General features: G+C 37.4%; 1 protein-coding gene across 1 annotated transcript in view; it reads right to left on the bottom strand.

Annotated features, from left to right (window-relative positions):
* Nucleotides 1-24,148, bottom strand: part of MORC3 (MORC family CW-type zinc finger 3) — a 40,188-nt gene extending 16,040 nt beyond the window's left edge. The window contains exons 1-8 of the mRNA XM_058185656.1: nt 23,934-24,148; nt 15,192-15,264; nt 12,449-12,581; nt 11,568-11,782; nt 8,674-8,821; nt 5,587-5,737; nt 3,800-3,931; nt 2,135-2,254 (exon numbers count right to left, since the gene is read on the bottom strand). Coding sequence (XP_058041639.1) covers nt 2,135-2,254; nt 3,800-3,931; nt 5,587-5,737; nt 8,674-8,821; nt 11,568-11,782; nt 12,449-12,581; nt 15,192-15,264; nt 23,934-23,975 — 1,014 coding nt within the window. The 5' untranslated portion in view covers nt 23,976-24,148. The remainder of the gene's footprint in view (nt 1-2,134; nt 2,255-3,799; nt 3,932-5,586; nt 5,738-8,673; nt 8,822-11,567; nt 11,783-12,448; nt 12,582-15,191; nt 15,265-23,933) is intronic.
* Between the last annotated feature and the right edge of the window lie 3,462 nt (nt 24,149-27,610).

The following is a 27,610-nucleotide window of genomic DNA, read 5'->3' as shown; positions in this document are numbered from 1 at the left end:
TCATGTTAGAAATTGAGATTGTAGTGGGGGGCCAAACCAATAGGACAGGTGAAGGTGCATAGGCATGCATGCACATACATACATAAAATTGGGGGGAAAAATAGCAGTCCCCTTCAAAATAAGAACAATGCAGTTGTATTGCATGCATAGTATACATTTATTTACACTTGATTTCTAATTTCCAATTGACCTCACATAGGAACAGCTAAAGGGCTGGGGCCTGGGGCCTGTAAAATGTCTATTCTTCTGTCTATCCTTCCGTCCACCCATCCACATCCATCAAGTTTTTAAAGTTCATAGATCTAGAATTGTATTTTTGCAAATTAGCTAACATAGATTACATTAATTGGAATGTTTGTTTCAGACACTTCTATAACTCTTCTATTAACTTTTAAGTCTAATTTCTGAGTCCATTAAAAGATGTTTATTACAGCTGTCTAAATTAAAATTAGTAACTCCACAGAGGGAAATACTAATGCCATTAGGAATCCACCTATGTACTTGTCTTTATGAAAGTATTTTAAGTCTAAAACCATAGGATCCCTTTGAAGTTAGTAATGTAGCAAAACTGTCTTTTGGGTATGCAGACTGCCTCCCAAAACATGGTACTTCCTTTTTGGGCAAATACTGCTTGCTACTTATATTACAACTTACTGGCTGGTTGAGTACATTCCAGCTTCTACAGCTTGCAAATTAAAATGTCATATGTCCTTATGAATATAATGCATAAGCTTGTTCAGCTATTGTTTTATTCTATAATTAAAGGTTGCATTTATAGTGAAGCATTTTTATCAATCTGATCTTACTTTGTAAGATCTTGAAAACAGCAGAATGTATTAAAGAATTTAGTAACTTAATATATTCAAGTGAATAGTATATCAAATATTTATAGTAGGGCCAATCCATTCAACTGAGAGGTTTGTAAAGAGAAAAAGTATTCTCTGTGGACAGGATTTCACAAATTCTTTCTAAAGAAGGAATAAAATCTTGGAACCATAAAACCATAAATAGAAGGTCAAAACCTAGGTGTCATAAAACCATAAATGCCATGTTGTAAAACCATAAATTATGGGAACCAAAGAACTGTTTTAGGAAAGAATGGAGAATTAACAGAATTAAATATCTTTGGACCACCAAGCACAATTTTTTTGGAGGAAAGTTAAATAAATATTTTTTATAAAGGTAATCTATTTGAACAATGGATAATAAAGCTGAATACCTGGGATTCTGGAAATATATTTTAAAACAGAACATGTAAATATTTCAAGATACTAGTATTAAAAATCAGATAATTAGAAATTACTGAATGAAAGCAGTCCTATTTTACGAAGCTTATATTGTTAATCTCTAATATCAGTCCTCTTTTTAGAAAAATTGTTTTCTAGAACAGGTGGGCGGAGCCTCCTGCCACCGCCACTACTTTACCGATCTGGTAGAACCAGTAGCAACCCATCACTAGTACATACTCCCAATCCAGGAACTGGCACAACCAACACAAAGTTTACAAAGGCCCTCCAGGACACAGCTACCACTTGCTTATTGAGCAGGGACTATAAAGATATTGAAGGAAACTTTAAAAGAGTTTTAAAATAAGACTGATTTTTAAACTACTACAGGTAGTCCTCGACTGACGACCAGAATTGAGCCCAAAATTTATGTTGCTAAGTGAAAAATTTGTTAAGTGAGTTTTGCCCCATTTATGTCTGTTCTTGCCACATGTTAAATGAATCAAATTTAATAACAATTGTGTTATTAAAATATAACCCAGTTGTTAAGTGGATCTGGCTTCCCCATTGACTTTGCTTGTCAGGTCGCAAAAAGGGATCACACGACCCCAGGACATTGCAACCGTCATAAATATGAAGCAGTTGTCAAGCATCTGAAATCACATGACCATGGGAATCACATGACCATGGTAAATCACATGACCATGGGAATGCTGCAATGGTCATAAGTGTGAAAAACGGACATAAGTCACTTTTTTCAGTGCTGTTGTAAGTTCAAATGGTCACTAAGCGAACTGTTGTAAATCAAGAATTACCTATATTTTACATCAACTCTATTATAAAAAGTCTTGTTATAGTGACAATTTGAAAATATACATATAAAATCATTTTATATGCATCTGTCTCACCTTTAGCTGATAACCAACTCTTTCATAAGCTTTGATTAATCTGTTTCTATGATACATCATCATCCCATAATGATCTTTATTGCGGCAGTTGAATCCAAACGTAATTCGTACTGTTTTGGGCTTATTTGTGCATGTTAAGAAAAATATGTGAATCTATCTTTTCTTAGCTGAAAATGATTAGTCACTGCAAAATATTTTATAAAATTAGAATTTCATCAGTTTGTAAGCAGTCTTTTTTTTATATATTTAAAATTCCTCTTAATAAAAATCATTAAAAATGAAAAAAGCTAATTTTACCAGGCAGCTTTAAGAACCTTGGAATTAGAATTATATATAAAAGGATTTTATACAATAGCACATTCTACTATTTCTTTTTTTAGACTTTTGATTTGCTACATTTACTAGATATATAGGAGACCGATGAGTCCAGAATAAGAGGATGCTTAAAATTTAGCTAAATGAATTACAGGAGATTGAAGCCATTGTTTTAATCATAAATACACATAAACTTAAGTTTTGCTTTTTGAGTAGAATCTTAAAAGTGATTCATTTTGGCCATAATATTTATCCTGATTCATTGTAGAAGTGAACATAATACCCTGCGACATGAGTTAAGAGAATGAGCCACTTGTTTAAGGAGGGACTAAATTTTCTCTCTCCTGATTTCTAGGCTGGTACCCTAACCATATTGCTCTTCAGAATCTTATTCAGATTACAACCTACTTCTATTCAAAGATATTTTTCACAATGACTATTACCTACCTAGGCATCCCATCATGTATTTTATTTTTGTTTATTAATTGACTAGGTGGCTCAGTGGCTAAGACACTGAACTTGTCGATCAGAAAGGTCGGCAGTTCAAATCCCTAGTACATGTCTCCTGCGTGAGCAGGGGGCTGGACTAGATGACCTCCAAGGTCCCTTCCAACTCTGCTACTGTTAATTTAAGAACTTTGCACTTGCCTCTTTTACATTTCAATTGATTACTTCTAGTTTCTCTAAGTTATTAAGGCCATTTTTAATTTAATTTATCCCCCTAGTTGCCCGACCCAATTATGACTAGCTCTTGATCCAAGTCCAATTATTGAAGTGGGCCTACTATTGAATCTTGTGGTATATGACTATACCAACATCCAATTTGAATGCAATTTTTGATCCAGTCATATAGCCACTTCATTATCACATTATTCAGTTCACCGTTATTAGTCATTCAGAAAAGAATAACAAATTGCTATTCAGCAATTTGCCTTTCTATGATCACTATAATTATACTATTATTTTCATTAACAAACTCAATTTATCCAATTCCTCATTTGGAGATTGCTTTCTTATGTCCATAACTACCAAAGTTCTTTTCTTATCAAAATATTTGTGCAAAGATTGCTGGTATTTAAATTATTGGACTACATATTACACCAATTTTTGAAGTATATGATTGTACACTAACACTATGCATTCTAGAGGTTAAAATTCCACCCATATATTGTGAGCATTTCAATATATGTTTGAACAAAATCAATATAATCATACAAGAGAACATTTCTGATCATTCCAAAAATAATATCATATGGCCTGAGAGTGGATAGAAAGAGAGACAGACTGAGATTTTGCTCTAGATTATCTTTTCATAGTCAACATTCAATAGCCCATAGTCATAAAGGATACAGCCAAAAATTTTGGTTTGTAAACATCGCGTTCTATATAGGCAAGACTTTTGGAAACCAACTGTGTTTGTACTTTTTGTCCTCTTATAATGATCTGCATTCTTGGCTTTAAATATAAAATACTGCAATAAGCCTGAAAAACAAATGATCAAGTCTATAGTTATATCTTCCTCAAGTACTGAAATCTCGAAAGAAACCAGAGCAATTTACAAAAACCCATTCATAATTATAAAGCTCACAAAACATGTAACTGAAATTCTGTCTAGATCAGGGGTGTCAAGCTCAAGGCCCACGGGCTGGATCTGGCCCGCGGGGTGTCTAGATCTGGCCTGCAAGGCTGGCCTAGAAACAGCAAAGGATTGGCCCGTAGTGTCTCTGCCAGTGAGAATGGAGTTTGGGGGACCCTTTTGCATTTGAGCATCCAAGAAGGGACAGGAAAGGAGAAAGGGAAAGAGGAAAGACAAAAAGAAAAGAAGGAAAGATGAGAAGGAAGAAGAAAGGAGAATGAAGAGGAAAGGAAGGAAGGAAGGAAGATAATGAGGAAGGAAGGAAGATAATGAGTGTATGCAAGGGTTTCGGGGAAGTCCTGCCTTAGCACTTGGTCACCACAGGTACCCCGACACGAGTCCCTTGTCATGTCTACCCTGGCCATGCCCTCTCCAACCATCCCCCCCCCCCGGCCCTCTAAGGTCATACACAACCCTGATGCGATCTTCAATGAAATTGAGTTTGACACCCCTGGTCTAGATTTTGTATTTTTACAAATCTGATATCTATGTTACACAAATGATTAAACACAAAGCTATGTGTGCCTCATGATGGATACTCTAGGACAGGCATGTTAAATTGGCGGCCTGCAGTCGGATATGGCTCCCGCAGGCCACGCCCACCCTGACTCCACAAGGGAAAAAAACTTCCCCATACATCACAATGCGATCGGGTTTGACACACCTGCTCTAGGAGCAAATTAATTAATTTACATATACAATTGTCAGACAATTTAAAATCCATTTAGCCATAAAGTGGAACAGGACTATACTTATAATCCACTATAATCTAAAATATAGTTATAAAAATGTAATTAAGAATGTAAGAATATAGACAATAATTAAATGTTCATCTGCATACGTGGATAAAAAATTGCTGAATAAAAATGAGATCGTTATTCTGATAATATGAAAGACACAGAAATTAAATTGTCAGTTCTTCAAATCACCAGCAGCAGAAAGCCATCTTTAAATAATGGCGGCTTACTATAGCAGTAACACTTAAGACTTATATATTGCTTCACAGTGCTTTACATCTCTCTCTAAGCTATTTACAGCATCAGCATATTGCCTCTAACAATCTGGATCCTCATTTTACCGACCTCAGAAAGATGGAAGGCTGAGTCAACCTTGAGTTGGTGAGGATTGAACCCCTGGCAGTCAGTAGAAGTAGCCTGCAATACTGCATTCTAACCACTGTGCCACCATGGCTATAAGTATTATTACATTACTAGTTTTTATGTTTTACCTCTTCATATTGCATTTTAAATAACTTTAGAAATTTTATTAGCAACAATTATGAAACAAAATAATTGTAGTTATTTTGTTTTGGATGAAAAAAAGATTAGACAATTATGCAAAGTTTTTAATCTCATTTTTAATTTCCTTCTTGAAAGAATCCTTCAGAATGTCAATTAGGTTCCACCTAAAAGCATTATACAGGCAATTACCAAGAAGTAACAAATATACTGTGGAATATTGCACTGCAAGATATAGTTTATAATATGAATAATATACGTACTCGTAATGAATAATCACTTTCAGGAACGATCTGGTCTTGTCTCTCTTGTTTTTTATAGCCTCTTTTTCCTGTTACTTCATCCAAATCTGCAGGAATTCTAATATCATACTTATCTGTATTAAAGTCAAATTCCGTTTGTTCATTTTTCTCTCTGTGAAAGCAAATACAAAAAAACAGAACATAAGCAAGAATTACTTGCTTTTATGTAATACTGATCCTTAAAAAACAAAATCTTTAGAATAATTACTAATTATACACAATGCAATACCTTCACCTGGAAATCTAAACCAAATCCTCAATAAAGGAATTATGTAATAGCTATATGCAGCAAATATGGAAAACCATTTTTGCATAGTAGTTGGTGGTGTTCTGATCAAACAGAATTCAGAATGAAAGTAATTTCTCTTCTATTCACAGGGATTAGTTGAAATAAGCCTTTGCTTCATTTCTTTTAGTGGTATCATATGCTATGCTGCCATTTATTTATTTATTTATTTATTTATTATTTACATTTCTATACCGCCCTTCTCCGGTATAGGGCGGTTTACAGCCAAGTTAAAAAGACATATACAAAAATTAAAACACAATATCTGAAATTTAAAAATCATTTAGACAACATAAGAGAAAATGTGGTCAAAAAGGTAATTATTTGTAAAAAATATAAACATAAATAATGAAGGCAACAGTTTAAGCATGATTTAATGGCTCCTGAAGCCCAACAAAAATCACAGGACCATTAATTTAAAAATAAGCCAAGAACTAATAGCAAAAAATATACTTCATTAACTATTGAAAGGAAGCTTCTCTCTCTTAATGCACAATGACAATTAACATTTAATGGTAATTTTCAGCAAACAATTAAAGTTAGATCGTTTCTGCATTAAGCATAGAGCAAGCAAACTCAACATCAACTAGTAGGTGTATAGTACATGTATCCAAAAGTTCATCAATATAACAATTGCATTTTATAGTTAACAAATTGAAAACCCTGTCAGCAATACCAGTGTAGTGCACAGCAGTCTTTGCATGGGCCAATGCTGTAAAAAGAAGCATAATGCAGAAGTATAAACAGCAACTATGATTTTATTATAGTGAAGGGAGCATATATACTGAAATACTAGAATTAGGATTAGTAGAAAACTTGCTAATGATATTTGATGTCTTGTATACCTGCATGGTCTCTTGTTTGTATAACACTGACATATATATTGTGCCCTTTTGTGGTTAGAACATAAATATGCCATCATGGATGGTTATTGAGGTCACACTGACTAAATTCCTGGATTATTATCACCCTGAAAATATATGGCATATGTCTCATCTTGAGAGTATCTGGAACGTATCAGAGTAATCTATGGCATATACCTCATCTTGAGAGTATCTGGAAGGTATCAGAGCAATCTATATGCCTTTGTGCTGTCACCTTTTGTTGTCTTAATTGGGGATTAGTTGACTAATTAGGAAGACAAACGGAAAAGATAACACTACAGAAAGATGTTAGATTACATTCACTGACTTTTACTATTCTTTACTATTTGGTTAGATTGTATTACTACATATAAATCTAGGGGTTAGATTAGTCACTGACTTTTACTATGGGAACCTACAAACCAGATTCCAGAATACGCAGATGCCAGAGTTGAGGATTTATGACCTTTTGGGTATAAGAGGACATTGCTTTCTCTCATGACTTTGTAGCTTCTTTCCTAGCATGTATCTCTGTGTTTGGAATGACTATCCATTTGAATCTGATCAGAATTAAATGCTATTTTACTCAAGCCTCTGTTTAAGTCTCTTGATTGGCAGTTATGAGCTTAGACATATTAATAAGTGAACCTTACAATAGCAAGGGAAGTCCCCTATTGAACAATCTCATTTCATGACCTGTTAAAATTGTTAGCTAAATGCACAGTGCATAAGTTTGGATGGAAATCTTTGAGTGCAGTGCGTAGAAGGGCTGTTGTAAGCTTAGCAGTCCATATCCCACATCTTATTTACAATCTTTAGCTGCCTATGTCGAAGCAGCAGAATCACTCTAGATCAGCGGTCTCCAACCTTTGTGGCTTGGCAGCCCGGCGGTGGGGGGGGGAGAGAAACTGGTCCATGTAATTGGTGGGCCGTTCCACATGCGTACCTCGACTTGTGTAAATTGAGCTGTGTGCATGCACATGCGCTGGCCCGCCACTTGCAGGGCCCAGTTCGGAATAGGCCACAGCCTGGTAGTGGGCCACAGCCCTGTTCTAGTTGTATAATTCAATACTGATCTTACTTGCTTATAAAAATGCAGCAAAAGTTGTACATTATTTAAAAAAATATTAACAAGTTATGTTATGCACTGCAGAGAAATATAAACGAAGCAAAATACAATATGGACCTAAACAGCAAAACAAAATTAAAAAGTAGATCAGGAAAATCCCCCAAATATCAGTGTTTGCAATGGAAAGACAGCTGTATTTCTTGGAGGTACAATTGCTTTTCAGACTTCTCCTGTTTTTGGGAGCACTTCCCAACACAAGTGTTTTCTCTCCATGCATTTGCATACAGACATAGCATCCAATCTAAGCCAGATGTTTTAGTGGCTGAAATCCAGCATTTATCTACCTGAATATATAATTAAATAACTGCTTCTTTCTCTCCTAGTTCCTGATGATAGAGTTGAAATCAGTCCCTAATTTATGTTGGAGGCAAAAACAAAAACTAAGCCAATTACCGTTTTCAAAAGAATAAGTCAATCATGGGACTTGAGACTTCTCAGAATTTGAAATAATGTCTCCTAAAGCAGGCCATTTTGTATGAAGCTCAGAACAAATCTTGTGTGTTTTGTTTTGAGGCTGGGATAAAACTCAACTCATGGCTTTTTTAAATCTAACTTTGAAACATTATAGAAGTTTTAAATTCTAAATGTTTTAAACTCAGATCACTGCGTTCTTTAACATTCTTTTACCTAAAGAATTTTTGAGATAAATCTGAGTACAATCCATTCCCACATTAATTTATCATGTAAATACAAACTCATCCTTATTTTATATAGCATTAACAAATTAATGTATATAACATTGCATTATCAACATTAAAATTTCCACTTACTTTCGAAGGTTCCAAATAATAATCCGCGTCCCTTTTTTTCCTATAACTGCATCAAGTTCTGCAAGGAGCTCCTCTTCAGTGGAAAACAAGGAATGGTCCAAAATAGCCCTCAAACTGGCTGTTGATTCATCTGGTTTCATCACTTTCCGTAAAATATGTTAAGGATGTAGGACATATCAATTTTGTAAAATTTGTCTATTAAAATCTTCTGAATCACTCCTGAATTAAGACAGCAATTGATGAGCATTTCCTGCAGTTTTAAAAACCTCAAATATCAAAATGATTTAATTCTGCCAAAGAGCCATCAGTAAACAGCCCAACCAAAGAATCCCTAAGACCATCCCACCCACACAGACAAGCAAGCCACCAGAATATAAACTGACAGCAAACAGCACTCCTTACTAGCACTGAGGATGTTACCTAGTTATGGTAATGAAACGTCTACAAGAAAACAAGCAAGCTCAAAAGAGCACCAAGGACCCCTGATTCAGTTCTGCTGATATCTGGATACCTGGTCTTATGTTCTGGAAGAGCTGGTAAATATAATGGTGGAAATCTCTCATTCAATACAAGACCAAAACCTATATATTTCTTTGCTCTTGCACTACTGTCTGCATCATACATATTTAAACGTAGGCACAGAGTATACATTTACAATGTGATTTTTAACCATAAAATAGTAATTGTACTTTCACCTTAGTTTTCTAACTTGCTTATTCCTGTTCTATACTTCTGGTTCTTCCTGTTTGTTTCTTAAAAGCCCATCAGATGAAATAAGGGTGGAAGGCTATATTAAGTGCAGCGTTATCCCAAAGAGCAGACCTGCAATCACATTTTTTTCAGAATATATTTCTAGAATGCTGGATATGGGATATGTGATAATGCATTTTATTGTGAAATGTTTATGCTCGGCATTCTATTAAGACTTCAAATACTTCATTCCATTTCCTGACCTGTGTTTTTCAACTTTTCCACAAATGCAATCACCGAACTTCAAAGAGGCAGATTTTGCTTCTAATATGTGGGCATAGAATTGTATCTTTTTTAGTCGAACTCTTTTACCTACAAAGTAGATCACACAACACTGAGCTCACTAGTATATACAGCGAATTTTGAGGCAAAAATTGAATGTCAAATCTGAAATCTCATGTTATATGGGTGAGAAAGTACCACCTCGACACAGCCCCCTCTTACATTTTATGTCATGTCTTCTGAAAATGAAGACTGTAGGTTGAATGTTTACAAATATCCTGCTTGCTGGCAGAATTTATCTACATACCATACCAATCTTTTGTAATAAAAGATTATGATATCTATACTTTTGAAGTCTATGTCTTATTTAACAAAACAACTTTTAAAGTTGTACCCTGAAATATGCACTAACTGCGGATGCTTTCCTGGCTCTTCTGAATTGCCTATGAAACAGCTCTAGAATTGTTTCCGAGCCTTGCTGGTTTAGTAAAATAAATACTATTATTCGAGAAATTAACTGCACCAGGAGCTGTTGCTACTAGATATGCATGACAAAAATCAATATGAAGCACTGCCTCTGGGTCTTGCAACTCGTTTTTATTACCTGTGTTAGGCAAACAGGCAGACTACAACTTCCAGATTTGGAATTTTCCTTTCCCATTCCTTAGTTTAATCTGCATTTTGGAAAGTAACAAGCATCTTTGGCTAACAGATTGCTCATTAATATGGGCAAAAGAGTCAGCAAAGGAGTTTTCCATTGTCACAGGATTGCAAGTAGGATAAGGTATAGAATTAGAAATCATCCCCCCCCAAAAAAAGAAAGTAATAAAGAGAAGGCAAAAAAAGAATCTGCAAAAGAAATTATGGTTTTGTTGCCTCTCAAAACAATTTTGGTTTATGTGGTTTTTCATGATGTACAGATGTCTTCATGCCAAGATATTATGGACAATTCAGTTGTTATATTTGTATGAGTAAATATGCATGAAGAGCCATGTTTAAAATTTGCTATTTTTAAGCCTCCAAAGTGTATTAAGAATAATTTGGAGCCATGTTTGGGAGATACATAGGGAGGCACCTTGGGAGTTTGAGGATACATAGTATTCAAAAAACTTGTTATGAAATATAGCATTGGGATACACAGAAAACTATCATTTAAATTATGAATATAACTCTTCAGCTTTTCTATTCTTTGGGATAAAATAAGCACATAATCTATTTTTCCAACAACTCCGTGGGGCAATTCATGGTGATATAGATAAGTTAAAGATGAAACTTAACTCTTTACTCCCTTTCCTAGGCCTAATACTAAGTATTTTAATTAGAATTTGTTCTCACATAAGTACATATACACTCATGACCATACTTTATATTTTTCTTTTCCTCCAAAGAACTAATAATAATAATCAAATGTAGAGATAACTATACAAACACATGCTCTCTTTTTTCTATTCACTTAAGTAACCTCCAGTTGAATGTGTGCCCCTCCACATCAAAATCAGAGGAATTTATGAGTTGTTAGAATAAACTGAACATTTCCCTAAATGCAATTATTCTTTCTTAGCTACCTATACTATGTCACTGACCTTTTATTGATGCAATCATGACTGGTATTAAGTATATTAAAAAGCCAGTTTAGGAGTAATACCTACATTGAAATTTTGCATTGACTTTATAGTGATTTGGCCATTAATACATCAAACCAAAAATTATCAGCGTGAAAGCAATCCTTCTCCAAGTTCAATGAATAATAGATGTGAAATTTCTTGAGCAAGCCCTATTTTTGAATGACTATCTATATACATTTTACATAACTCAATGCAGCATTTTTAGTTAAAGAACCTGTAAAAAAAAGTATATGTGCTTGGATATATACAAATTTTAATCATCGATTTCCTTTAGAAAAAAAGGCACCAAAAGGATATTGTTCTTGTTGAAAGATATTATGGGGACAATTACATGTTCTGCCTTTGTAATTTCCAAGAATGTCTGTGATAATAGGCCCACACTCATGACATCTCCATTCTTGGTGAAAACAATTGCATCTTTTCCCAGCCGCATAGATCCTGATTTAAATCCATTTCCATACAATCCAACAGGAACGTGGCCATTCAGTGTAACTTTATCACTGAAGCCAAAACTGAAATGGGTTTGGAAAGATGAAAAAAATGTTAATGTTACATTGCTCATATAAGAATTAAATAGCCAAGTGAATATTCTTCTTTTAACCTGAAATACAATGCAACTTTAATCCTGGTTAACAACTACATTTTAGAAGCACCTGTTGGTAAAATTGATGTCTAACAATATTGCTATAATACATTATAAATTATATAATCTGAAAATGACAAAATAGGTCCACACTGTATATTGTATTTATACCAAAGATTCAAAATATAGCAGGATAAAGCTACACATCTTGGTTAGATGGTTATCTGTCCCTTCCTCTAATTTTTAAAGGTGAGTATGTTCTAGAGCCAGTAAGTCAAGCATCTTTAAGTTGCTAAGCCACAGCAACTCTTTTGCAATATCCTGGGGTCATGTGATCACCTTTTGTGACCTTTTGACAAGCAAAGTCAGTGGGGGAAGCCTGATTCACTTAATAACTGTGATAATTAAACCAATGCAGTGATTCACTTAACAACTGTGGCAAGAAAGTTCGTACAATGGGCAAAACTCACGTAACAATTGTCTTGCTTAGCAACAGAAATTCTGAATTCAGTTCTGGTCGAGGACTAACTATATATAATCATATTTTTAGATTCTAAGATGTATTCCACATGAATAGGAAGGAAACCTTGCTTACCTCAACATCTTATGCAATTTATCTGCATTCATACCATTCCCATTATCCATGAACGTTAAACATACATTCTCATTTATAATTGTTTTGTCAATCCACATCTGTTTAGCATTTACATCAGGGTCATATGCATTATCTAAAAGAAAAATGCATAGGTATTATTAGGATTATCATGATGATTTACTTAACTACTTTTCCTCTCCAGTTGTATATGCATCGATTAGTTGTAATGCTAAAAATATAAAAATAAAATAGACTTTGTGTAAACAAAAAAATACTTTATCATTACAATCAAATAAAAAAAATAATTTTTAGCTTTCTGAAATCATCTAGGTTGGGTGTCGGCAACCTGCGGCTCCAGACCCACATGCGGCTCTTCATCCCTCTGCTGCGGCTCCCTGTCATGGCAGAGGGCTGAAAGAGCTGTTGCCCTGTCGTGGCAATGGCCAGAGCCTTAGTGCAGGAGCGAAGAGCCCCTGTACTTGCCTTTGTACAGCAACAGGATTCCGCTTTCATTCTACATACATTTCTTGTTGCCGCCAGCAAAGAGGGCTGGGAGAGAACGGTGGGGACGGATCTTGCAAGGTGGGGGCCATCCCCCAAGCCTGGCTTTCCTCCTTCCTCGTCGGTGGGGCCAAGAGAAAGAAGGGGCGGCTGAGCCCTGAGTACGAAAGCCCAGTGGGGGGTGGGGCTGACCCAGCAGAAGTGCCTCCATTTCTGACCCAGCAGAAGTGCCAACAGTGGAGAGGCTTGGCTCGGCTCTCACAGTGGGACACTAGGTTCGGCACCTCTAGATACAAGCTGCTGACTTTGAAATGCGCCGTGCCTTTGAGGAAGCTGGGCAGTGATGGCTGGGGCTTGTGGGGGGGCAGTGGAGGCATCAGGACTGCTTGTCCCCTCCTCAGCAAGCTGGGCCTTGAGGAGCACGGAGAGTTGCGGGCTAAGCACTGGAGGGTCAGAAGGTGCACTCCAATATCACCCCAACACGCATTTCCAGCGTCCACTCCTCTGTCCCAAAGTGGGATTGAGTGGGGAGGTAGGGGGAAGGGAGCATGGGGAAGGGTAGGGGGGCTTCTAGGAGGAGAGGCCCAGCTGTCTTTCCTTTTGGCATGGGCAGGGGAAGACCCAATAAAAATCCAATTTCCCCCAATAAATGGGGAAAATAAAGGCCTGGTGATCCAGAGTCCAAAAAGGGGGGTGGATCTGTTCATTGGAGGATCGGAGAGGAAATCAGTAGAAATTTGTGCAGGAGGCTATTCAGAGAGAGATCTGCCTGGGTCTCTTCTTCCCTCTCTCTTAGAAGGGAATAAAAATAGGTGTAAGGGTGTGTGTGTAAATAACAGCCCGGGATAGCTTCAGCCACGAACAACAGTTGCTGTTATTTTTGCTGAGAGCTTCTAAGCTACATAGCACTCTTTAATAAATACTAACAATAATGAATGATAATATATGGGATTAAAGGAAGGAAGGTGAAATCAGAGAAGATAGGAAGGAAGGAAGGAAGGAAGGAAGGAAGGAAGGAAGGAAGGAAGGAAGGAAGGAAGGAAGGAAGGAGAAATCAGGAGGGGAAGGGAAGGAAGGAAGGAAGGAAGGAAGGAAGGAAGGAAAGAAGGAAGGAAGGAAAGAAGGGAAAAGAAGGAAAGAATAAGGATGTAATGGCCCTCCAGAGGCTACTGCACTACACTCCCATCATTTCTGAGTTATGCTGTTAAAGAAATCCAGTGCCACTAGGGAGAAGTCAAGTTGTGAAAAGTGATTGAAATTCCTCACATTGAAACTAAGTGGTGACAGGTCATAAAAGAGGTGTGCATTCTCCCTGACAGAGTTCCTTGTTATGTGTCCTATGATTTAAATTTCAGATAAATGTATTTCTCTGCTGTCCTCTTAACTCAAAGAGGTCTCCCAGGGCACTGCTAGGGTTGAAGGGAAGATGCCCCAGGAGCCAGTCTCATCTCTGTACCCATCAGGCATTCCATGTCCTGGTTTCTTTTCCCCACCCCATTTGCTCTTCTAGCACACTTTTCTTTCCTTTGATATAACAGGTCTTTGAACTACCTGAGAGCCAAACTTTAGTTGTACTTTGAGTATTTAAGGTTGCTGACCCCTGATCTAGGTGAAGAGGGAACTAGAAATCATGAAAACAATGGGAGAAGGCAATGACAAACCACTTAGTTTGCCATCCAGAATTGTTTTGGTTAGATGTGCGGTTATGTAAATTTTAAAACATAAAATCACTTGCTGAAATTATGTTCATTAAAAATTCTACTGTATAGTTTAGGTCAATAAAAATTAACAGCAAATCTACAATATAAAGAATAACTACTGTGTTTCCCCCAAAATAAGACCCTGTCTTATATTTTTTTGAACCCCAAAATAAGTGCTTGGCCTTATTTTCGGGGAGGTATTATTTTGGGGCGCGTGGAGCAAGACGGGTTCCTCTTGCCATATTACCTGACTTCCAGCTCTGTCTCCCTAACCCTAACCACAGGAAATGGCGTGGACTGGCTGCGCATGCGTTTAAATATTTTCAGGAGGGCTTATTCTTCACTCAAAAGCCCGATTGGGCTTATTATCAGAGGATGTCTTATTTTCAGAGAAACAGGGTAAATTATGAGTTCTGAAGTTAGAATAAGTAGATTATGACTTCCAAAGATGTCTGAAAACAGATATTATTGAACTACATACAGAAATGCATTGTACATAACATAAAAGCTTCAACTGAGTAGGTAGAATACTGTTCACATACCTATAAGTTCAGCCACAGCGCTGAAAGGCCAAGTGTGACTGGTTGAGTTTGTATGCAAAAATTTGGGACACAACTGAAATGAAAAAAAAAATTAATGGTTAACACAAAACATTTTATTTAAAACTCTTTCTGCAATATAAACTTTACCTGCTCTCAAAGGCTGCAAAGATTTGCCTACAAATAACATTGTAAATATTAGCTATTGTTTGTACTTAACTAGTTTAAAAAGTTACACAAGAAGTTGAAATACTTTAATTACTCAAAGCATATTCAGGGTTTTAAAATAATGGCTTATGAATCAGCTGTGATTGCTAGCTGGCTTACATTTGTATAACATGAGATGACCCAAAAGCTGTTTGTGAAGGAAGGAGAAAGACAATATTTTTTATTTTTTTTCTAACTTCCTTCTAGAATATTCTTCTTGGTCTTGGATATAAGTTTCAAGGGAACTGCTTTTCTTGGGACAATATAGAGCAAGCATCCTGAAACTACGGCCCGTGGAATGGATCTGGCCTGCTGATGCAATCTATCAGACCCATGCGCAGTGGTGATTAAGCCCCGCTCCACCCTTCCCAGCTGTCGCCTTTATCTTCTAGCACATGAGGGTCTACCCACTGCTAAGTTAAGGCTGAAGGGTGTGGGCTGGTGGGGTGAGTGAGGGCTGGTGTAGGGGCGATGCCGGTGGCACAGTCATGTGGTCCCTGGCTGTCCCCAGTAGCTGTGCTGTGGAGAGTCCAGGTGAAGATGCGGGCTGGGGGAGGGGCTGAGCGCCATCAGCCTCACTTTTCAGCCCGCAGGGCTTGCAAAACTCACTGCAGCTGCCTGCAAACGACAAGAGACACGCTCCATACCCACTGTGCTCAGCTGGTGGGCTAGCAGGTGGGAGAGAATGGCGGGGTGGATCTTGCAGGGTGGGGGCCATTCCCCAAGCTTGTCTTTCCTCCTCCCTTGTTGGTGGGGCAAAGGGAAAGAAGGGGGTGGCGTGGGAAACCACTTCCCTCCCCTGCCGAGTATCAAACACAACAGCCCAGGGGTGGGGTGATAGCCGGGCAAAAGTACCCCCATTGGCAAGTTGGATGGCCTGGCTGTCACAGCGGAATACTTTCTGTTGCTTGTGCCTTCCCCGGGCAGTGATGGCTGGAGGTGGCAGCAGAGGTGCCAGGGCTCATCCCCCCCAGCAAGCTGGGCCTGGAGGAGCGCAGAGTTGCGGCGAGCACCCGAGGGTCAGAAGACGCATTTCCAGACCCAAAGTAGGATTTAGTGGGTAGCAGGGAGCAAGGGGAAGGATAGGAGGGAAGGAGAAGCCCGGCTGGCTTTCCTTTGGTGTGGGGCGGGAGGGAAACCCAATGCCCCCGCCATGCCTGCCTGCTGCTCTTGCAGCGCCTTGAACAGCACAGCTAAAGCTAGCACACTTCACATTGGGACAGACTGGATCCCCTCCTCCTCCGGAAGCCCATTCCCTGCTCCACTGGCCCCTGGCAACTCTCTTTCTTTCTTGGGGCAGAGAGCAAACCTGGAAGTAGCCACTATTGTGGTCTGCCAGCAGCCTGCAGAGCTGGCAACGGAGTCGGACAGCGACTAGGCTGAGATGGAGCCAGGGCCATCGGAGATTGAGGTGCAGACTCCAGAGCCACCAGAGACTGATAGCAGTGAGGCAGAGGAACAGGAGGAGCCTCTTCCTAATGCACGCATGAGAAGAACTGCCAGAAGGAAAGAGCAGCTCGAGCAAGGAGGACAACTCAAGAGTAGGGCCAAGAGATGATTGGCCCCTCCCATAAGGCTTAAAACAGACCAACAATGGCATTTGGCCTTTGCCAGAAAACAAAGTTGGGAGCTTCATCTTCTTCTTCGTCTACGTCTTGCATTTATTTTTTGTGTCTGTGACTTCTGAAAGTTTGCCAAGAAAGGCTTTTGGCAGTTTGTCTAACTGGACCAAGGTTTGCGATAGGACCGAGGAATTTGTGTTGGGAGGAATTTGCTTTAATTTAGTTAATTTAATTTAATTTACGCTGGGAATGAAGTAATTCTCAGCTGTTCAAATAAAGTTTGTTTGTTTTTTCACTGACTGAGTTTCCTACTACCTACTTGGGCCTGGGTCACAACAGCTGCCTGCTATTTCCCTGCCAGTCAGGAAGGGGGGGGGGAAGAGACAGATTTGGCCCTCACCCATCAGCCAGTCTCCCTGTGTGTGCGTGTGTATCTGTGTGTCTTCTCACTCGGAAAGCCCTGCATGCTTTCCTTGGGGCTTTTCGCTACCCAGTTTTTTTTCTTCCTTTTAGAAATCTGGGCTTGCTCAGGAATGAGCAGCAGAGGCTTCCTTCCTCCCCTCTTGTGCACACCCTCCCAGCGCCAAGGGGGTCGTGAGAGGAGGAGGGATGAAGCCTCCATCGCTCATTCCTCAGCAAGCCCCAATTTCCAAAAGGAAGAAAGAAAACGGGTAGCAAAAAACCCCATGGAAAGCACATAGGTCTTTCCTGAAGAGTGAGAAGAGACACAGAGACAAGGGGGGGAGGAGAGAGAGAGAGACAGACAGACAGAGACATTGGGGGGGAGGAGAAAGAAAAAGAAAGAGAGAGAAAGATAGATGAGGGAGAGAAGAGGGGGGAGAGGGAGATAAGAGAGAGGGAGAGAGAAAGAGATGAGAGGGAGTGTTTAAGGTTGCAGACCCCTGAGCCACGACAAGAGACAATAAGAAGCAATGGAATCTTTCTCTTCAAGTCTTTAAAGAAGGAACAGATTTGCTTCATGTTTCAGAACCAGTGAGTTCATATTATGAGGAAGGGGTTTATATGAGGACTGTGCTAATCACAAAGCCTTTCAGCTTCCAATAAAATAAAAGATGCCACTAAGCTTCTGAAATAAGGTGACCAGTCTATGTCTCACTCAAGGTCAGGATTTGTATGGGCTTTCCTGTGTGAGGTTTTATCCCCACTTCCTTCCCAGGTATTTGAATATCTGCAATGATGCAATCTCGCCCAGGTTTTTATATGAATAGTTCAGTCCTGCAAATGCTTTTATAGAAGCTGCATTAGCTTTTGGGTCCTTCTGAATATATTTGCCTTAGACCCTGATGAGAGCAGTTCACTAAAGGTGACTTTGGGTGGCACACAACAGTGAGATAAAACTATATAAAAACTAGATGTAAAACATAAAAATCCATAACAATAAATTGGCCACGCCCCCCCAGCCTTATTTCAGAAGGACCCCCACCAATTTGAGAGACCATGAATTGTTCCCCTGTTTAAAAAGTTTTGAGGACCCCTGATATAGAGTAAGCTTTTACAATATGTGGTCACAGCCACTAACTAAAATAATTGAAAGGATTTGATTGAGGTTTGATTTAGAAGTAAAAAAGTTGCTAAGACCCTATATATGGATTGCATTGGGATATAACTGATAGAATGGATAAATAAATGGAAAAAAGGAGGTGCTCATGGAATGTGATGGCAACATCAAAAGGAAATACTGCAATTCAAAAAGTAAATGTTGAACATTGTTTTCAAATGAAGGGTGTCTAATGGTATAAATATAAAAATGGCTGAAATCTCATGTGTCTTAGCATTGTCACCTTGAGGTCTCTTGTGAAAGCTCCAATATTCTGTGAAAGTTAATAACGTTCTGAGAACTTGGCATGTGCATTTAATATTAATTACTGAATTTTATGAGCACTAACTGGATGGAAGCCATTATAGGTACTGTACTATCTATGTGCAATAAGTATAAATCATAAAAGTATGACATACAACACAGTAAATTAAGCTTTCTAAGATTATTGCCCCTATCCAATTCCAACAAAAAAAATGTACAGGGATAAAAAAAATTGTGTGGCACAATTTTCTGACACTTTTTGAGAAGGATGGATAGATGGGAGATTATGTAATCTACTCTTTTTATAAGACTGAATATTCTAAGACAATAACACAGATTTAATTGTGACAATGAACTAGTCTTTAATAGTTTGCGTTAGATACAATTCAGATATTTCCTTGAGATTAAAATTAATAACCTAGCTCCACTAACTATATAGCTTTAATGCACATTCCAGTTACATTAATTGCAAATATTGTGAAAAAAGAACATAACACTATTCCTTTGGGGCAAGATTCTTTCTTGATCCAAACCTCAGAGTCAGTAAAATGTACGAGGCAGAGAAAACAGCCCAACCTTTAACAGAATACTTGTTGTGACTCGTCCTCCCCCCTCTCCTTAGCCGGGCCCCAACCGGGCCTTTTATCAGACTCCGAGCCTGATAATGAAGATGAACGGCCTGTCATGCCTTCAGCCCCCAGCCCTGGCCCCATGCCCAGAGGGGATTCAAGGAGTGAAAGGAGAAGCCCAATAAACCTCACTCGTACAGCGTGTGTTCCTAGCAGGAAGTCAGCCAGGTGGTAGAATTACCCGGGCCTACTCCCTCTGACCCCACCCTTTCCCAGATGCTGACAGCAGATCCAACTAAAGACAATTCAGAGTAGGTGGAACCTCGCTTCCGGAGATCTGAGAGGTGACGCCAACAGAAGGAAGGGTGGGGCAGGCCTGAATAAATGCTGAGTCATGGAGCCACACCCCACAGCCTATACAAAGGACCTGCTTTTGGCATTCCAACCTTGAGTCAAGCAAAGTCTTATCTAGTTTGCTGATACCGGACCCTATCACTGAAGTCACAACTTGGACTCCTGCCTGCCCTGATAAACCTCGAAGGAACTTGGCAAGCTGCAGAGACTTCGTTGCCAAGTTCGTCAGAGTGGGGGTGGGACACGACAATACTATACTTGTATTCTGCAAGTATAATTCTGAATACGAAGGAGGATATATTAACTACTGTATAGTAGTTATACAGATATATACACAACTATAGGTTGGTGACAAATATCCCCTTCCAGGGCAATGATTAAGGTCAGTTTGGAAAATTAAATCTGACATTCCTTCCTTAGACTTCATACTTTCGGATGTCATTTCAGTGTCCCATCTACAGAATTGTTCTCTCTAAATAATTTTACTTTCCATGCATACAAGGCCATTCATCAGGCCACTCCTTTTGAAAAAGCAATTGAAAGTATATAAAAGGAATAAGAAATAATATGCTTAAAAATGAAGGGTACCACATAAGAGAAAGGAAAAGAACTAAATGTAGATGCACAATGACAATCAATGTAACAATCCTTGCAAATAAATTATTTCCACATCTTGCACTACATCTTCTGATCTTGCACTACCCTCTAGTTTTTCTATGTACTCTTCAGTAACCTATTTTAGTGCTTTCACTTCTAATATTATCATAAGCATTTTCTAAAACATGAATCTATAAATTATTTAAACAATCAAGGGGACACCACCACACATGCCTGTTTACTCCTAGCTCAGTGCTGATCCATTTATAAAGCTTATAGTTTAGTCTCACACACTAGTCTATGACATATTCAGAACTTCTACCTGTATCAACATTGCTAATTTAATCATCATCATAAACAAAAACTTGTTTTTAGATTCATTCTGGTTTCATATGCACACACAAATAGATTTAGGACTGAACAGATTTTTTTCCTAGGAAATACTTCTCAAACTGTCATTACTTTCAGTCACTATTGGGTGTCAAATATTTCAACAGCCTTTTGACTTATCTTGTGTCCATTCATTTATTCTTTTCATCTAATGGGGTAACTTATTTGCCTAGATAAAATTCTTTCAAACTATTGTGCAATTTTTCTACAAATGCAATATTACCTTTGTTGAAATGAACAACATCAGCAACTATAAAACATGTTTAAACAATAATCAAATGATATTACTTCATGATAAGATTGAATGGCCTTCAAAACTTAATATTGTAAGATGAAATGATAGGAAAGCCAAAACTAAAAGAATTGGCTAACAGGAAAGCCAAAACTAAAACTAAATAACAGTAAAAAATCTAGTGTTCTAAGAAGCCATAAAACATCCCTGACCTCAAAACAAGTTAACAGAGCATGCTCAATAAATCATTGAGTATTAGTTGACACAACTTGCATTTATTGTCTGCTCATTTAAATGCACATGTGATGTATGATTTAATATATTTGGAGAAAATAGGAAATATGCAGAAGGCAGTTGGAGACAATGTAATATCATAGTATCTCAGCCATTGGGAAAGAGAAAGGATGGGCAACTTGTGCAAGGAATCTATAAAGATGTTGATTTGAGATGATAAATTTTGGAGAGAACCAAGTTTTGATAGCTTCTCTCCCTGTTCGTTGCAATAAACAAAACAAGGAGGTTTTCACTGTGTCTTGGGTGGTTATTGGTCAGGTGAGCTTGCCTTTGGTCAGGAAGGAAAGTATAGTAGCCAGGAGTACATATTCATATTTTCTATCATAGAATTTAATCATTTAATTCATATTAAAAATGCATCAATTATTTCCTGCATCAATTTATCTCAACAAGATCAAACAAATCTTCATTTACGTTTATTACCGGCTTCCTCTCCTTAGTTTTCACAGACAGAAAGCCAATTTACAGTATTTTTCTTTGTTTCATCTGAATTCATGCTCTTTACCATTTACTGCTCTTATTGTATATTACACTTGCAATCTTCAGTATCCTATGGTCATTATCAAATGGGCCTGTAGCTATTACAACAGTGCTTTCATATAATGCTTGTTAGTAAGACAGAGAAGATTTAAATAAGATATCCAGGTATCAAATACAGGTAATCTTCAATTTACGACCAAAACTGAGCTGTTCCTGAGACATTTGTTACATGAGTTTTGCTCCATTTTACAACCTTTTTTTGCCACAGTTGTTAAGTGAATTACTGCAGTTGTTAAGTTAGTTGCATGGTTGTTAAGTGAATCTGGCTTCCCCACTGACTTTGCTTGCCTGAAGATGATCATATGATCCTGGGACACTGCAATCCTCATATGTATGAATCAGTTGCCATGTATCTGAGTTTTGATCACATGACCACAGAGATGTTGGAATGGCCATATATGTGAAAAACAGTCATAAATCACTTTTTTTACTGCAGCTGTAATTTCAGCCACTAAATCAACAGTTGTAAGTTGAGAACTTCCTGTACCTTGCAACTATCTCCACAAAATACTGTGGCCAGCTCAGTATTCAAGCAAACAAAATGTATGTAGTATACTTAAGATTCATGCTTGAGATGAGTAAATTAACATTTGAAATCAGAGAGCAAGAAGATAAGCAATACTATAAAATATGGGATTTATTTTATAATTGGTTAGATGGAAAGATATGTTATTAACGATAAATATAAGATATATGTATGAAAGAGATGTTTATTCTGTGAATGCACAGGAAGATATGCTAACACCCATGCAGCACGTTGTAATGAAATTGATTTGATGAGTTTTCTTTTTTTCTGTTTAAAATAAAAAATTTTCAAAAAAAAAAGATTCATGCTTATTTTCCCAAGCAATTAATAGTGCCATTGTTTTTAATCTCATTATTGTGGATTTTACACTTACACTGTTAACGATTTGGTTATTATTGTTTTATCACTTACACTTTTACTGCTTTATCACAAATGAAACTTACTGGTTTCTGTATGATTTTGATTCAAAGTCCTTCTTAGTCACATGGCATGAAATAAACATTTCTGACGCAAAAATCACACAAAAATTAAAATAAAAAAAAAGCTCTTGGACAACATGACAAGAAAACATTATTGCCTCGAAACTGCAGCAAGTCACTATCAGATTCCAAACGCTGCACTAATGGATTGATAAGGCGGCTGCATGTGTTTATACCAAAGATTGCAATCCTGGTATTAACAAACAAAACCACGCGATCATGTAGTTGTAGACTCCGTTTCACTTTATAGAGAACCGAAAGTTATCTCCAATATCCAAATAGGTTACTTCCTTGAGTTCTCGTTTTTCGTCTTCATATCACATTTCCCACAAGAAACAGTACTAATTGTGATGAGATTGCAAGTAAAATTCTAATATAATCATCTAACCTCCGTCTCCCAATAAAAGTCCTGTTCATATACAAGATCCGAACAGAAAATACTATTTCATGCACTTTATCCTCTTTTTGATCTATAAAGAAGTTATTCAAATCGACCTTATCTGCTTTTTTAACACAATTCTTAAAGCTATGTAAATTATTTAAGCCATTGGCAATAACAACTTTAAGAATGAAACTCCCAAACGGTATTGTTTTCAAAAGGCAACCGGGTTTTCTTGGTTTTGTTTTTTCTTTCAAAACATTTCGCTTCTCATCCAAGAAGCTTCTTCAGTTCAGATGAGAAGCGAAATGTTTTTTTAAAAAAATCAAGAAATTCCAGTAGCCTTTTGGAAAAAGCACCTCTGGGACAACCTTGACCTGGATGATTAAGAATCGCCATAGACTTTTCAGAATCAAAATATTCTCAGCGATGCGGCTCTCCGGGACTAAAACAGAAAACCAAATACGGCTTCATTGCCAAAACCCGTTAAAAGGAAACCAATATAATCAATCAAGCAACTCCTCTTCCATTTTTCAACGTTGCCAGATCCGTAACACGAACGATAAAACCAGAAAAGAAAGCGGGATTCGAGACTGGAGAAGAAACCTTCCCTCCACCCCACCCCCAATTCGAGGAAGGAAAAAAAAAAAAAAAGGTTGCAAACACATTGCAAGTCTTTTGCTTGGCAAGGCAGGCAGGCCCAAAAGGAAACCCTCCTCCCTTTGCCTCCCCTTCTTTCCCCTGGCCAAAAAAACCAAAGCAAACCCACAACCAAATTGTATTTCGTCTCTCACCGCACTAAGAAGAATCCCACTCTGATTCTGCACCGCCGCCATTTTAACTCTACTACAAAAGCCGCAGCCAACCTGAAGCTTCCTCTTTCCCAAATTCAATGTACTTCCGGGGAGGGGCCTGCAAAGGGGAAACGTATGTTTTTCCTTCGCTTTCCTTATCTGTGTTGAGAACTAGGGAGTTTTTTTCTTCTTCTTCTTCCAATTGACCGCCTGTAGAACGCATCGGCTATCGAGTCTTTTGTATCTACTGTTCGCATTTCCCTTTCGATCTGTGCTTCTTTCTCTCCTGTCACCCAAGGAAGCGCTTCATTCGTTAAACAATCTATCGCTCGGTAATGGAACTATCGCCCAATAGCTTTTCCATGATATAAATCTGGTGGGACGCAGTCTTGCGCGCTATCTCCTAATTCAGTAAAGCGAAAACACCCATTAATTGCAGCATGAGACTTGGAACTGGCTTTAAGTGTATGGCCATCTAGTGGTTGTCCTGATTTCGAAACCCTGGTTTAGTAAGCCAAAGAATCCCAGGAGCATCTTAGAAATACTAGCGGTGAGCCGAACTTAAAAGCTTAGAATCTGGCAAAAAAAAAAAAAGACCCGAAAATTGATACAAATAGAGAACGTTACGTCCTGAACCTTCCAGATTCAGAACATAAGCTATGGACGTGACCTACCAATCAAATATAGAAAGTTTTAGTCATTTGACTATTTAAACTTAAATGACAAAAGTTGCTGAAAATATTACTATTTGTTTTCTTAAGGGCTTCATAGAAGGATTGTGTGTTGTAGAAATATACAGATCAGTGCTAATTTTAATCAAATGGAATAATGCATTAAAAGGAATCTTTACTTTTTCAAACCAGGAGCAATAACTTCTCTAGTATACTTCCAGCCCTTATCAATTAAAATGGAGGAAATCGACCTAAATGGAAAACATAAGTAACATCAAGCAATGTGTTCAGGAATTCTGTATATTTAAATATCTGTATCCTTTTCTCATAAGATCTTGGAATTGTGGATAGGTTTTAAATCAGTATTTTTAATTAAAGCAAAATAACAATCACTGTTATGGAGGAAGTGAATGAGAAATGGTGAGAAGGGAGAAATAATTACATTAGATGTTAACCATAAACCAATCAGCAGTAAGATGTGACCCAGAATTTCCTGTGTTAATTAGCTATGGTAATTAACAGATGTAGTGTGGCAGATGCACTGATTTATATAGCCTCTGAGAAATGGCATTGAATCTCTTGATGTTCTCAATAAAATATTGTAAAAGATTCTTGTCTAGACATGCTTCTGAGACAACTGAACAGCTATCAGCAGTTTGTCTCCAAAATACAAAGTTAATTCAAATTATCTATTCCTGTCTTCATTAACGAATTTGCAATCTAATTTTATCATCCAAAATTAGGCTTCTGGATACATTTTTAGAAACCAAAGGGAAGAGGGAAAAATGCCTTGGGATGTTAATAAACAATCTATAAAGAATAGACAACCTCTTTACAGCATATCATTCATCCTGTTTATTAAATCCATATAATGCGCACCCACATTTTCGGTGCTGGGGCGAATCAGTTGTTAAATTATGTGAAGCCCACCTCTGGCCCAATCCATGCTTCTCAGCATACACAAACACGCAAGCATAGCACCTTTTGAGGCTAAAGAAGATGGAAAGAAATTCTAGAAGATATGTTATCTAAGCTTTCTTTACCTTGTTTCTTGGACATTAACATTTATCAATGTCCCTTTTATTACAATATCCTTTATATAGAATAGAATAGAATAGAATAGAATTTATTGGCCAAGTGTGATTGGACACACAAGGAATTTGTCTTGGTGCGTATGCTCTCAGTGTACATAAAAGAAAAGATACGTTCATCAAGGTACAACATTTACAACACAATTGATGGTCAATTTGAGATCTTGCGATAATTTTCCATCCCTGTTTCAGCACGTCCAACAAAGGTGTGTTTGCCATCACTGGTAGCAGTTTGTTCCACTGTCGACCATTAGCCATTTTGTGAATAGATAACTTTCCGTGACAATCATTTAACCTACCAGATTCTCTCAAAATTCCAAACCTGCCACACTAAGGTTTAATTTCCCACTCCTGCTTTAAACAGTACTTGAACCAAATCTGGGATTAATTTTTCACATTTCCCTATTCAAAACATTTCACTGTAACATACATTAATTTTCTAAACATCCATGGAAGTGATTATTTGCTTTGAGACATAACTTCCTATTCTGTGTTTTTTTAAAACATTGATTAGAAGCATGGATTTGGAGGTATTCCAGAGAATACAAAGTTTATATGGCTGGCTTCTGTATATTGTTAAAAATTCAGACACAAGATGTTATAGCATATTGTATGGATAATGGTACGCCAATAAATAATCACACTTTGTGTTACAATATGGTACATACCAGTATGTTTGTATGTAAACAGTTAAAAAGAAGTTAAAATCGTATCAGGATGTACTTATATTTACTTTTAGAAGTGATGGAATATTTGTATACTATGAGAACTTCAGTTTCTTGCCTAAAACTATGACTCACAAACTGAAACCAAATAAGATACTTTCAGTTACCAAACTGTACATACCATTTTTCAGTCTCAGTTTCTGATTAAATTTCTCTTTCTGAAGGTAATTTACTCAAAGACAACAAATGAAGAGGAACAGCAAATAAAATGTAGACAGATCTTTCATTCTGTTATTCCAAAGCATTGTTTACACATACATAAAAAGCATTTTCAACCATCTGATGTGAATTGGGGTTAATGAATACAGAAGTATGGTGTTTCCCATTTCTTAAAAGCATATCTATAAGAAAAGTAGCATTGAACATAATCTAGGTCACCCAATTTTTTTAACTTGTAACAAGGTATTTTTATTTTAACTTGTAACAAAGTATTTTTCATAGTTATATTTTGAATTAACACTTTAATCTCTTTCTTAAAGTAACTTTCTGCTTTTTCTTTGCAGAAAAAGAAAAGTAGTGTTGGAAGAAATATCCATCTGGTTCAGTTCCAAGTTGGGAGAAAGACACTGGAAACATGGAGGCTGACTGGAAAGATGGTTTAATGATGAACAGAACCAACAGTGTTTATGGTTCTGGTGCAACTGACAAAATGGAGTTGAGAGTGGGGCGGGGGGCGGTGTTTATACCTTCTTTGGGCTTTGTTTTTGAGCTTCCTGTTCCTGTGCAAGAACATGTATTCTATTGGCTGTTGTCAGATTCCTATCATGTAGGGGTTATGTAGGGGTCATAGCTGGCTCTATAGGCAAAAGAAGACATGCAAATCCTAGGTGTTTGTCTGAGCTAATCTGGTCAACCTCTGGCTTATTGTTTATCTGAGTTCCCAGGTTTCTGTGATTTTGAAGTTTGGACTGCAATGAACTGTCTAAAATGTGATATATTTTATTAGACTGATTATACTTATTTTTTGTCATTACTTCTAATTTTCCTTTTCCCAATAAAATTACATTTCTGGAAGTTGGTTTCATTTGTTCCAGTTGAAAGAAGCTAAGGACCTGAAAAAGTGTATGAAACTATTATTATTATTATTATTATTATTATTATTATTATTATTATTATTATTATTATTATTATTATTATTATTATTATTATTTATTAGATTTATAAACCGCCCTTCTCCCGAAGGACTCAGG

This window comes from Ahaetulla prasina, chromosome 5 (genome assembly GCF_028640845.1).
Source record: "Ahaetulla prasina isolate Xishuangbanna chromosome 5, ASM2864084v1, whole genome shotgun sequence".
NCBI classification, from domain to species: Eukaryota; Metazoa; Chordata; class Lepidosauria; order Squamata; family Colubridae; genus Ahaetulla; species Ahaetulla prasina.
The sequence above is the reverse complement of the archived record's forward strand: the minus strand, read 5'-3'. Positions and strand labels throughout refer to the sequence as shown.